We start from the raw sequence: 12,724 nt of genomic DNA, 5'->3' as shown, positions 1-12,724 counted from the left end.
TTTCCAGGCAGGTTCGTGGGGCCACAGTAAAATGGCGGACCTGGTCACTGGAAAAGACCACGGGGGATAGAAGGCAAAAACAGCATGTCAGAGACGAAGGCTGGAAGAAACACAAAGAAAGAGCCAGACACGTGAAAATATCCATGAATGAAGAAGCAAGAGGGAGAGAGTGCAAGCAGAAGAGAGGTGAAGAGAGGAGAAGAGAATCCTCCAAAGATTTCATCTGCAGCAAAATCTAGGCCAGAAAGAAAACCTGCCCTTTATTAACAGTTGACCCAGAAGATGATGGAATGGTGGTGTGGACGCTGTACAGCCTCTCAGGAGGGACATGACGAGTCTGCCCACCACCCTGAATCAGCTTGAAGGTGACACGATTGCATCATTAGGATGTCCAGTTCAAACCCCTTGTATTAATATTGCATTAGGCTTTCCAATTTAGTATTTAAAGAAAAACAAACCTCTCCCCCCCCTCCCCTGCCCACCCCACCTGCAGCCCCACAAAGAAAAATTTTCTAAATATTTAAAAAGAAAAAGGCAGCTCTGGGCAATTCACTTTATCTTCCCCTCCCCCCGATGAAAAGGAAGATGATGCAAGCACAACAGAGGCTGGAGATGAGCAACACCCTCACTGTGATTTGCTTTGTTTCGCATGTCTGAGTGTTGGACGCAGTTCTGTGTACGGGCCTGGTGGAGAGACGCAGGTGTGATATTCGTAGATGTGTAGGGAGGTGGGTGACCAAAACTGGTGACTCCGGGTGAGGGACGGAGTGCGGGGGGCCCGAGAGAGGGAGCCCCAGGAACTGGCTGCCCCACAGTAACTATCACAGGCTCTTTAAAAAAAAAAAAAAAAAAAGTAGGAAGGAAGGAAGTCTCCGAATGTCCTCAGGTGTCCCATCCCCCATCCCTAAGCCGACGGTGGCCCTGAACTCTAGCCCAGGCTGGTGATGTTAGCACGGCCACCAGGGGGCGCCACGATGCGCTGGGTGGTGCGGCGGGGAATGTTGTCATCGATCTGGGCACCTGGAGACGAGAGAAGATGAGGGTCAGCGAAAGCTATACGGATCCCTGTTCTAAACCGAAATAACATAGCTTGTGTTTTTTAAATTAATTTTTATTGGAGTCTGGTTGACTTACACTGGTGTGTTAGTGTCTGCTGTACAGCATAGTGAGTCAGTTATCCATATACATACCTCACTCTTTGTTAGATTCTATTTCCATCTAGGTCATTACAGAGTATTGACCTATAGGGTAGGTCCTCGTTGATTATCTATTTTACATATAGTCGTGTGTATATGTCCATCCCAATCTCCCAATGTATCCCTCCCCCCTCCCTTTCCCCCTTGGTAACCATAAGTTTGGTTTCTACATCTGTGACTCTATTTCTGTTTTGTAACGAAATAACATAGCTTGGGAGAAAAAGTGTCAGGCCCATTCTTTGTTCTTCTAAAACCTCACCAAAAGTATAAGCTACAAAAAAAGGACGGGCCTCACGTGGCCTAGGAATCACACACTGAATAAAGCCATCCTTGTGGAAGCTAGTTGGATCCCATACCCAAAAAGTAGAACTATATGTAAAAGGACACTATATTTCAGGTTTTTGAGCAACTCAGACTACATCTTGTCCCTGTTCTCAGTGATCAAATCGAGTGTGGCTTTTCCAGAGGTGCATTCTGTTCGCCTAACACTATCCATCCTCTGTGTAATCAAAGATAGGAGTCATGATATTGAATATAGAATATAGTTCCTTGTGCTCTACAGTAGGACCTTGTTGTTTATCCATCCTATATATAATAGTTTACATTTGCTAGCCCCAAACTCCCACTCCATCCCTCACCCACCCCACTCCCCCTTGGCAACCACAAGTCTGTTCTCTATGTCTGTGAGTCTGTTTTTTTTTTTTAGATATTGCACAGGGAACTATATTCAATATCCTGTGATAAACCATAATGGAAAAGAATATGAAAAAGAATATATAGGTATAACAGAGTCACTTTGCCGTACAGCAGAAATTAAGCTCAACATTGTAAATCAACTATACTTCAATAAAATTTTTTAAAAAAAGACAGGCGTCATGATGGTCTTTATATTTCAATGGCCTGGTGAAAGACAGCACAGACTGTATCATGCCCATGTTACTTTATGGAAAAACTAATTTTCATTATTTTTAAATTTTTTGAAAATGGGTAATCTGTATATGGCAACTTTCTAAAAACCAGTATATCTGACAAGAAAAAAAAATGTATCTGCTTTACTGTTTCTTTAACCCACCATAAAAATTTAGATACGTATCTGTGACTCAAGGAACTAGAAAAGTAGGTTTTTAATCACAGGCAAAATGAAATACTGAAGTTCAAGTAAGGAAGCTCTAAAATCTGGACTCTTCCCTCTCACCTCCCCTGACATCACATAGTTTATCCAGGCAAATAGCTAACAATTATCAAATGGCTTGATTCTAAGCATTTTACATGTATATTAAGTCATTTAATCCTCAGAACAACCCCATGAGGTAACTACTAACATTATACCCATCTTATAGGTGAGGAGACGGGAGGCACAGTTCGAATCTGGGCTACGAAGTTAAGCTGTTGAAACTCTAGATTCCACAAGCTGAACCACTACAGTATATTGCATACGTCGGGGAGAAGAGAGTCCTAAAACACCACAATACCCTTTTCCACAATGGACATGATGCGCTGAAAAAATGTCCTCTAATATCCTGGGTATGACACACAGTGTACACATCATGACATTATATGTGATATAGACTCGTGTCAAGATTCTGAAACCCAACCCGTCATCTGCTATGAATTACATCTCTGGTGAGTTACATCTTTGGGAAGAATAGGTCCATCATTCACTTCCACTTCTTCTCCTTCTCAAAAGTGATCCCAGACCCACCAGCAACATGGAGCACAGCCCTGCAGAACTGGGCCCTGACCAAACCATAACCATACCAGACAAGCTGAATCCAGACTGATGCAGGTTCCGGACAGGTGGGGCCTGCTGCTTGGCCGGAGACGTCTTAGCCGAGGAGGCCGGAGTGACTGTCTTGGGTGTCACAGACACCTCACACACAGGTCCATCATACAGGCCACGAGGAACCCCTCTCAGCTCTGCCAGCTGCAAAAACACAAGAGCCCCTCGACTCAGGCCACATTCACAGAGGACGCCTCCCTGGCAACCCTCCTGATGGGGAAGGAACAGGTGCCAGGATGGGCCAGTGACATTTGGGGATGGAGGGCTTTCTATGGTCGGGTACAGCAGGGACAGATGTCAGCATGAGGCAGGGCCCCTGGTTCCAGGGCAAAGCTACCCCAACATGGGTCACATAAAAACCGATAAACAGTTCTTCCTATTTTCTCCCAAGACACTTCACCTTAAACCCTGCAGGAATTCCCAAACATGCTGTGAAAAGGATCTGGTCTCACGTTCAAGACCTGGCCCCATACTTACCAATCTTACTGTCCCTTTAATTCCTTTACATCCCTACCCATTCCCTGCCTCACAGTCCCCAAGCACCAGTGCTGGAGACCGTTCACCATGTCCTGAATACTCTCTACATTTTCCATGCTCGTAACATTCTCTCTACTTAATTCCCTTGTCTCCCTTCTTTGACTTATCCGACTTCTACTTAACCGTCAAGATCCAACTCAAAATGCCCTCTCCCCATGACACTTTCCCTTAAGACTCCGCAGCAGGGCTTCCCTGGTGGTGCAGTGGTTAAGAATCTGCCTGCCAATGCAGGGGACACGGGTTCGAGCCCTCGTCCAGGAAGATCCCACATGCCACGGAGCAACTAAGCCCGTGCGCCACAACTACTGAGCCCACGTGCCACAACTACTGAAGCCCGTGTGCCTAGAGCCCGTGCTCCACAACAAAGAGTAGCCCCTGCTTGCCACAACTACAGAAAGCCCGCGCACAGCAATGAAGACCCAACACGGCCAAAAATAAATAAATAAAATAAATTTATTAAAAAAAAAAAAAAAAAGACTCCGCAGCAGCGGTTCCCTCCTCTGAGTCTCATCACACACTCCTCATGACAGCAGTCTCACTTCAATCTGGCTGGCTGCAGACATGCCTGGCTCCTCCGCTGGCATTCTGAACTCCAGGAATAAAAAGACTGTGTTTCCCTTATCTATGAATCCTCTGTATATACCTCAGAAGGTGCTTAGTGATTTTGGAATTGAACTTAATCCACGATAGGAACCACTCATAAGATCAGAGGTACTCACCCTGCTCCTTGCCTTGATACGCTTATAAACAAAGTCAGGGAAGGGCTTCCGGGGGATGTAGCGCCCAGAGCCTTCGGTGACATGAAGGGTGCCGTCTTCCAGAACAATCTTCCCCTGGCTGATGACCACCAGAGGAGAGCCACGGCACTCCATGCCTTCGAAGATGTTGTATTCGAGAGACTAGAGGAAGGGAACACAGTAAACTTCAGAATCCACCCTCCATCCTGGCGAGATCTCATCGATCTGGCGCCACCCATGACCCAACATCACTCAGACGAAAAAAAGCCCAGAGATGAACTCCCTCTCCTGACTGGCCACCCAACAGGACTTAATCTCTATGTCTTAATTCTGTCTAGAACATGGAATAATCTTTCCTACCTCTCAAAAATTTGCGTTTGTTCATTCCTGGGTTTCGGCACCAAAAAAAAAATAAATAAAATTGGGGGGTAAAAATAATTGAACAGAAAAATCGTATGGAAAAGCAGGAGGGTTTGTAAATGCCACACGAATGTAAGAAAATGATGCCTCGTATTAGCGGTGACTTTGTTCTTACTAACTCAAGCTCCAATCAGGTTAAAATCCCAAGAAGCCTTCTCTGACCAAGTTCTAAATTTAATCTTGAAATGAGCCATCCACGAGTAGGTTTTCCCACTGGTTTGCCTGGATTTCCAATCTCTTAAGAGATGTGGTCAAGCTGACGTTCCTAAATGAAAGGACTGTGGTAACTCCAGAGACAGCCCTTTGATAAAATGTTTGAGGTTTAATTTCCCAACAAGGCAGCCATCCTTTTAGTTTCCAGCTTTTCACGGTGAAAGGGGGACGTATCCACGTGCCCTCTTGGAAACTATGTGGGGTCTCTGAGTGAGTTTGTTGCTGTGACAACAGGAAATAGGGGCACTACAGTCAATGGTAAAACCTCAACTCCTCCACTGCTTCTTCCCCAGATTCCAGACGCCTGCCCTGCTCACAGGTACACGTGGCCGGACCTGGAGAATTAATAGGCAGCTCCATCCATAAAAAGCAGCTGGGCTTCTGGGGAGATTCAGACCAGGTTATCAGCACTAAAGAGTCCGTCTGTGACTAGAGCTGTTGCACTGCCATTCAGGGTAACAATCCCTGCCTGGTGCAGAGGCTGGTGAGTATGGAGAAGCCCCAGGCTGGCTCTACAGCTCACATTCGACCAGTGGTGTTGACAGAAAAGGGCAACAGGGGGCTGGCAGCCCTACTCAGAGACTCAAAGGAGTAACGTGGAAGCTACTGAAGGAATGAGGGAAAGAGGCACCTGGGGGAGGGAAGGGGTCTCTACACGTGGATTCCCGGGACCAAATTCCCAGGACCAAAGTGTGTCCCCCCCAAGCTTTTCATCGGTTCTAAGACGCTCATCCCTGAAATGAGAATGTGTCTCACAGCATATGGAGCTGCACAGTCAGTGTCAGCCCAGGCTGAACCGAGTCCTTCCAGGGGATTGGGGTCAGCTTTTCCCACTGGCCTGGGGAATGACCACACCGGGGCCATCTTATGAGAAAGTCACCGCCTCTGGTTTTTCTGGACCATTGCTGGATGCAGGACTCAGACCACCAACTTGCCTGACTCAGTTCAGAGGAGTCATTTTTGCCCTTTCTGCACCCAAGGCCAAGGTCGAGGAAGGCAATATTCTTTGCCACACTTTCTATCTGGCAGATCCACATCTCATTATCCCAAACTCAGAACGAGCTGGCCCTCGGCAGCACGGCGTATTTTTAAAGGAGTCTTGCATTAGACTCCTCCTCCTGGGTACATTTTCTTTCACAGCAGCGCCTAAACTAATGGAATATCTTAAAATCAGTGGCATCTTAGATCTGGTGAAATTCAGGAGTTGTGGGACTCCAGGCAGATCCAATTAATCCTGCCTCAGACCTTCAGTTTTTTCACTTGCCTCCCGTGCAAGGCTTATGTGAAAATGACAACACAAGAAGCATCATATGGGTGTAGATTACCAGCAGAGAATTCGGTCCACTCTGAAATGACCTTTGAAAGGGTCATCCTTTAAGGGGTGAATCGAGCCCCATCTCTTCCATGTTCCCGCACGGCTGTCTATACAAGCTCCTCTTGTGACCTCCTGGAGTCATGGAGACAACTTTGGCCATGGTACCATTGGCCTGGGGTCCACATCCCAGGTCTGCTCTTGGCCAGCTGAGTGACTTTGGACAAATCCCTTGCACTGATCTGAGATCCAGCATCCTCATCTATAAGGGGACACGGCCCACCTTACAGAAATGATGCTAGGATCACAAGAAATAAAAGGAACAAAAGCATCTAGCCCACTACTCAGCACTAGGTAGGCATTTAGAAAATCCCTGATTGACTGTCTGGTTTTTTATTGCACTCTCCCAACAAGACTGCAAGCCCTTTAGTGTCGGAAGACATCCTAAGACGCAGATATTGAATTTAGTTGCCTATAAATGACTGACCACAGTGCCCAGAAGAGCTTTGGGCCACCTCCCAGTCTTCCAAGACGGAGGAACCAGTCCCATGACTCTAAGTGACTTAAAGTTAACAAGTTCAACGGTCAGGTCACAGCTCGGGGCATTCAGAGCCTACTCTGTCCAACTGTGAGGCACTGAGGCTTCGTCACGTACCAGGTAGAGACATTTTTAACCTCTATCCACATAGGTCTCCTAAAATGACTCATCTGGCTGGATGCTTGGCAAATCCAGCAGAGACTTAGCAACAGTGCTGTCAACAAGAGTTAGCTAACTACTCCAAATTAAAGTTAACTAGCCCCATGGTAGGAAACACTGTATCACACGGGGAAAGCCTCTTGCTCGCGTTCTCCCAGATAATGAAAGCTGCACAAGCATGCTTAGTGGGGGCGCTTTCAAACAGGTGAGGACGGGCAAGAGGCACTTCTAGAAGCCATGATTTCCTATATGGGGTTGCCTGGAGGTAAAGCCAGGGCAGTGCTACTGAATGTCCAGAGAGCAGCATCTGTCTTCTCAAATCATCACTCCTTTACATCCTGTCTTGCACTGGGTTAAGAACTCCAAACGCAGGCTCCCTAGCTAGGTCATCTGCAGCTTACATGATGAGTCCAGTCTGCCCTTTCCATTACCTCTGGGGAGGGGGACTCTGGAAGGGAGGAGGAGCATGTTCTCCCTCTAACCCTGACCAAGAGGCTGCACACGCAGTCTGGCAGGGAAGAGCCCTGGACAATTTTGGGTTCTAATTCTGGCTCCACCGCAAAATAGCTATGTAATGTTAGACTGGTCACTTAAGTTCTCTAAGGGTCCGTTTATTTATCTTCCCGATTGGGATAATAATACCATCCCTTTATTGAGAAGGCCAAATGAAAGGGTAAATGGAGCTGTGATGCTAAATGCATAGGAAGAGATAGGTTCACCAGGCAGGACCCTAGGACCCCTGCCCATAAAGAAGCCAATTCTGGACCCCCGGGAGGTTATGATCTAAGTCACAAGTTGGTGCGGCTGTAAGGCTCTGCTGCGTAGCTAAGCCAGCCAGTGTGGAAGAAGGGAAGAGCCAACTATTAATACTGAGAGCCGAGCAGCCTTCCCTAAAGGCACCCACCATCCTGGCACCCACGGGCGCCAGGGCACCTCAAGCCCCTCTGCCCAAAGGAGAAAGAGGACCGGGATTTGGCCAAAAGTCCAGTGCTGTCCTGGAGAAATGCCAGAAGCCCAGCCCTGAGCTGGCCCTTGGAGGAGGTGTCGGGACTTGCTGGCCCAGGCCACCTGGGGTGGGCAATCTAGAATCAGATTCCCCATTGAGCAGGCTTTCAATTTAGACCTTGAACTTGAAGAGCCTCTTCATTCACTAAGAATTCACTTCAAGAGTCATACGGGTTTCTGACATAAAACACTCTGTCCTATGCCCATTTCTTTTCCAAAGCTCTCCCTTTGTCCTTGGCCTCTCAATATTAAACAGACACACACAATTTTTTCTACGAAGAACCAATGGTACCTACACCTCTACCTAATGCGCACTGACCTCGCAGAATCACAGGACACCCAGGGGCCTCGTCTAAGCTCCTCATTCCCAGCTGACGAGCCTGAGACATGACATGAGGTCACCTACCCAGGGTCCCCTTAACAAGACAGGGCATCCCCAATCTCCGCAGTCTAGACCAAAAGGCAAGAGACACCCCAGAACTGCAGATCCTAAACTCCTAATCAGAACGGCTGCCAGCGTATTTCTTCTATTTCTTCAAAGTCAATTCATTCCTTTAGGACATAAGAGCATCTGCCTTTTAGGCTTTCGGACGACAACACTGACATGAGAAAACAGTTGCTTCAAAGAATAAAAGTGCCCAGTGGGCATCTCGGGAGTGGACATTTGAATGTTTTATTTGGATCCTTGCACCAAGGGACGCCATGAGAGGTGCTGCACCAAACTACTAAAATGGAATGCTGCCTGACTTCTAGAAGCTTCTGACGTCCAGGCATGACGCTGGAGGCTCTGAAGGTCCATAGATAGAGACCTCTATCCAGAGAGAGGCCATCGTACTCCAAAGTGATAAGATTAACAGTCTTATTGACCTCACTAACGAAAAGGAAAGAGCTATTTTTTCTCAGTAAATTGCAAGTTATAACATATCCTGGGGAAGAGTTCTTTCCTATCACAGCGAGTTCTTTTCATAAATCCTGAGGACTCTCCCTGCCTCTGTCCCTTTCTGTGACTGTAGTTCGTTTGGACTGGGTCCACGTGGCCTTACACTGTTGTGGGTCTTGGCAGAGACGGTTTTCACGCTGTCAGGGTCCCAGATGACCAGGTCAGCATCAGATCCCACAGCAATGCGGCCTTTCCGGGGGTAAAGGTTGAACACTTTGGCTGCATTGGTGCTGGTCACGGCCACAAACTGGTTCTCGTCCATCTTCCCAGTGACCTGAGGAGGACAACACACACATGCACAACACGCACGCACACAACAGAAGCAGACTAAAAAGTTGAAGGGTGGAGTACTACTTAGCCATAAAAAGGAACACGCTTTTGATACACACAACAACTTGGATACTAAAGGCATCACACTGAGTGAAAAAAACAACCTCCAAAGGTCACATACTGTATGATTTCATTTATGCAACACTGGCAAAATAACCAAGTTATAGAGATGGACAGACCAGGGGTGAGACGGAGATTCTTCCAAGGGTTAGGGGTGGGTGTGACTATAAAGGGGCAGTAGGAGAGGGGTCTCTGTGGTGACGGAGGACATCTCTATCTTGATTGAGGTGATGGTTACATGGATCTACATATGACAAAATGGCACAGAACTATACACACACGTTGCACCACTGTCGATCTCTGGGTTTGGATATCACACTCTAATTATGTAAGATGTAACCATGGGGGAAACTGGGTGAAGGGTACACAGGACCTCTCTGTCCTATCTCTGCAAGTTTCTCTGGATCTATAATCATTTCAAAGTAAAGACTTTTAAAAAAAAATTTGAAGGGGCTGCAGGGCCTCTTCAGGAAACATCATTTGGCTTATGTCCTCTTCAAAGATACAGGCACAGACCTTGTAGGCCAGCCAACATGGGAGTCTCAGCCGCCCGTCCCGCAGCAAACCCTGGGTGCCAATCACACTCCCCATGTCCTGCCCCCCACCTTCTCGTCTCTACCACTTGCGCCTCATGTCCCTTTAAATGCAGAATTTGAGGAGATGAATGCATTTCTCCGAGTGAGGAAACCTGCTCTAAATGCAACAGAAAAATGGCCAAAGGAAATGAGCAGGTAGTAAGAGGGAGAGAAATATACGCTTTAGTCAGTCACTGAAGAGACTGAATGTAAAACAATGAGACACAACATTCACCAATCAAATCGGTGACACTTTGGGTTTTTTGATGATAACACCAATTCAGACCTGGTAGAAGTAACTGGGTAATGCCACATATTGCTGGCAGCATACAAATTGGTGCAATCTTTTTGGAAGGAATTTTGACAATATATATCAAAAGCCTTAAAAATGTGCACACCCCTTGACCCAGCACTACCACTTCTAGAAGTTTCTCCTACAAGCATCATTAAAGATGTATCCAAGGATGTAGCTATAAGGGTGTTCATCCCAGTAAGAAAATCAGAAACAACATAAGTGACCAACCAAAGAATTACAAATGAATTACAGTTCAGCATTAAGATGGAATGGTCTGCTCTTAAAAACCAAGTTGTTCAAGTATGTTTAAGGATGTGGAGACGTTTTCATGCTATAGGTTTTTTAAAAGATAGGCTGCAATAGTATTCCAGTCACACACTCACACACACACACACACACACACACACACACACACACGCAATCTCTCACTGGCAAAAAATGAAAGACATTTGCTAAAACGTCCATTGCAGTTGTATCTGAAATAGGGTGTCATAAGTGATTTTTATTTTCTTTTTGGAATAACGATACACAGTTTACATAATTGAAAAAATTCATTAAGAAACAGAAAACCTATTGTTATTACGTTTTAAAATAGTAAAAATAAAAAAACCCACAGATCCCTTAAAGGTCAGGACATGTTCAAAGCAGGCTGAGCCCAGAGAGTCCAAAAGACCATTTTAAGGAAACTGAGTCCATTTCCACGAGTGGATTAACTAAGTCACCAGGTTGCTAAGGAAGCTTTTTCTGGACTGATCGAAAGAGTCATATGGTAAAGACTGGTTTTTTCCAGTCTCTACTGGTCCACAGACGATAATGGTGACAAATACATATGGGATATTTAGGAGGAAATGACCTCTGAGGAGTGGTCTTAGATTTCTAAACCTAAGAAATATTACCACACAAGTTCCAGTTTCTAGAATTCTCTCAACTGCCGTTTCCAGGCCTGCATGAGGCCCAGGGCCCTCCCCCTGTGTGAGACCATCGCCCCTTACCACAGCCTTATCCCAGATGACGGACATCCGCTCCTCTGTGCCATTGGTGCCTTCAGGGATCAGGGTGAAGTTGTCCTTTCCTACGGCCTTCTGGGCAGTGTTGAAGGTACAGTGGGCACTGCCAGTGACCTGGAGATCTCCACTGGAAGGAAAACATACCACTGGCTTTTCACTAATCTTTGACCTCAGATCATCATTGAATGTACTTTTTTTTTTGCGGTACGCGGGCTTCTCACTGCTGTGGCCTCTCCCGTTGTGGAGCACAGGCTCCAGACGCGCAGGCTCAGCGGCCATGGCTCACGGGCCCAGCCGCTCCGCGGCATGTGGGATCTTCCCGGACCGGGGCACGAACCCGTGTCCCCTGCATCGGCAGGCAGACTCTCAACCACTGTGCCACCAGGGAAGCCCCTTGAATGTACTTTTCAATGGGCCAGGCCACTGAAAGTTTTTGACTTAACTGTCTTCCCCTCAGGAGACAGGAAATTTGGGAAGCTATGGCCTGACGCGGAAGCTTCATTCTAATGCTGTGTGTCTACGTCTAGTTTGTGAGGTATCTTAGAGTGACACTGCACCACGGTAGAACCCTTTTGCTACCTCATTCATCCGCTTTGGTTGACTTTCAAGAGGGCCCTGGTTTTTACCCAGAATTGCCCCCAAAAGCGTCAGGGTGATAACCCCCTGCTGCCGTCCGGCAATCCGAGTTTGGAGAACGAGGTCTCTGTCTGCAAGTTTGCTTCTGCCCACCATGTTGGAACCCGCCGGTCAGCTTGGTGCAAGGAAAGACCAAGAACGGAAGGTGGGAACAAGTCGCCAACACTCACCACGACAGCAAGGAGTTCAGAAAGTCCGGAGTGGTCGGGTCGGGGCTCAGGGGCGGGGAGGTGACAAAAGCAGCAGCCTTGGCCCAGTTCTTGCTCCAGTACTGGGAGCCGTCAGTCCCCAAGCTGGCGGTGATGGGCTCGCCATACACCACGGTCCCTGACAAACAGAGGGCAGAGCTGAGCGCTGTGCAAAGAGCGGGGAGGAAACCACCACTGCTGGGACTCACTGCCTGCCCAGAGGCCATGGCTCACGGGCCCAGCCGCTCCGCGGCATGTGGGATCCTCCCAGACCGGGGCACGAACCCGCGTCCCCTGCATCGGCAGGCGGACTCTCAACCGCTGCGTCACCAGGGAAGCCCTTCTTTTTCTTTAATTTTTATTTTATATGGGAGTAGAGTTGATTAACAATGTTGTGTTAGTTTCAGGTGTACAGCAAAGTGATTCAGTTATACATATATCGATTCTTTTTCAGATTCTTTTCCCGTGCAGGTTATTACAGAGTATTGAGTAGAGTTCCCTGAGCTGTACAGTAGGTCCTTGCTGAGTACCTATTTTCTACATAGTAGTGTGTGTATGGTAATGCCAACCTCCAAATAATCCCTCCCCCTTACCCCTGCTCTTGTAACTCAACCTTCTCCCGCTAGGGGATCCCAAACATTTCCACCTCCTATTCTGTTGATTCCCGAATCTATTCACAATCTCCAGCTCAGACTGCATTCGAACACCCAATCCCGAGCGCCATCTAGACTCTTATTTGGGGTGATGCAGGGCACCTCACACTTGACCTCACTGCTCACCAAAACATGCCCCCTGC

General features: G+C 47.3%; 1 protein-coding gene across 1 annotated transcript in view; it reads right to left on the bottom strand.

Annotated features, from left to right (window-relative positions):
- Positions 1-530: 530 nt before the first annotated feature.
- The window catches only part of DPYSL2 (dihydropyrimidinase like 2), a 72,221-nt gene continuing 60,027 nt past the window's right edge, over positions 531-12,724 (bottom strand). The window contains exons 9-14 of the mRNA XM_082843281.1: positions 11,911-12,067; positions 11,090-11,231; positions 8,941-9,111; positions 4,233-4,412; positions 2,955-3,120; positions 531-1,020 (exon numbers count right to left, since the gene is read on the bottom strand). Of these exons, the coding sequence (XP_082699407.1) occupies positions 929-1,020; positions 2,955-3,120; positions 4,233-4,412; positions 8,941-9,111; positions 11,090-11,231; positions 11,911-12,067 (908 nt within the window). The 3' untranslated portion in view covers positions 531-928. The remainder of the gene's footprint in view (positions 1,021-2,954; positions 3,121-4,232; positions 4,413-8,940; positions 9,112-11,089; positions 11,232-11,910; positions 12,068-12,724) is intronic.

Source organism: Leucopleurus acutus (assembly GCF_964270905.1).
Source record: "Leucopleurus acutus genome assembly, chromosome: 7".
Classification (NCBI taxonomy): domain Eukaryota; kingdom Metazoa; phylum Chordata; class Mammalia; order Artiodactyla; family Delphinidae; genus Leucopleurus; species Leucopleurus acutus.
Note: the sequence above shows the minus strand (reverse complement) of the source record. Positions and strands in the feature narration are given on the sequence as shown.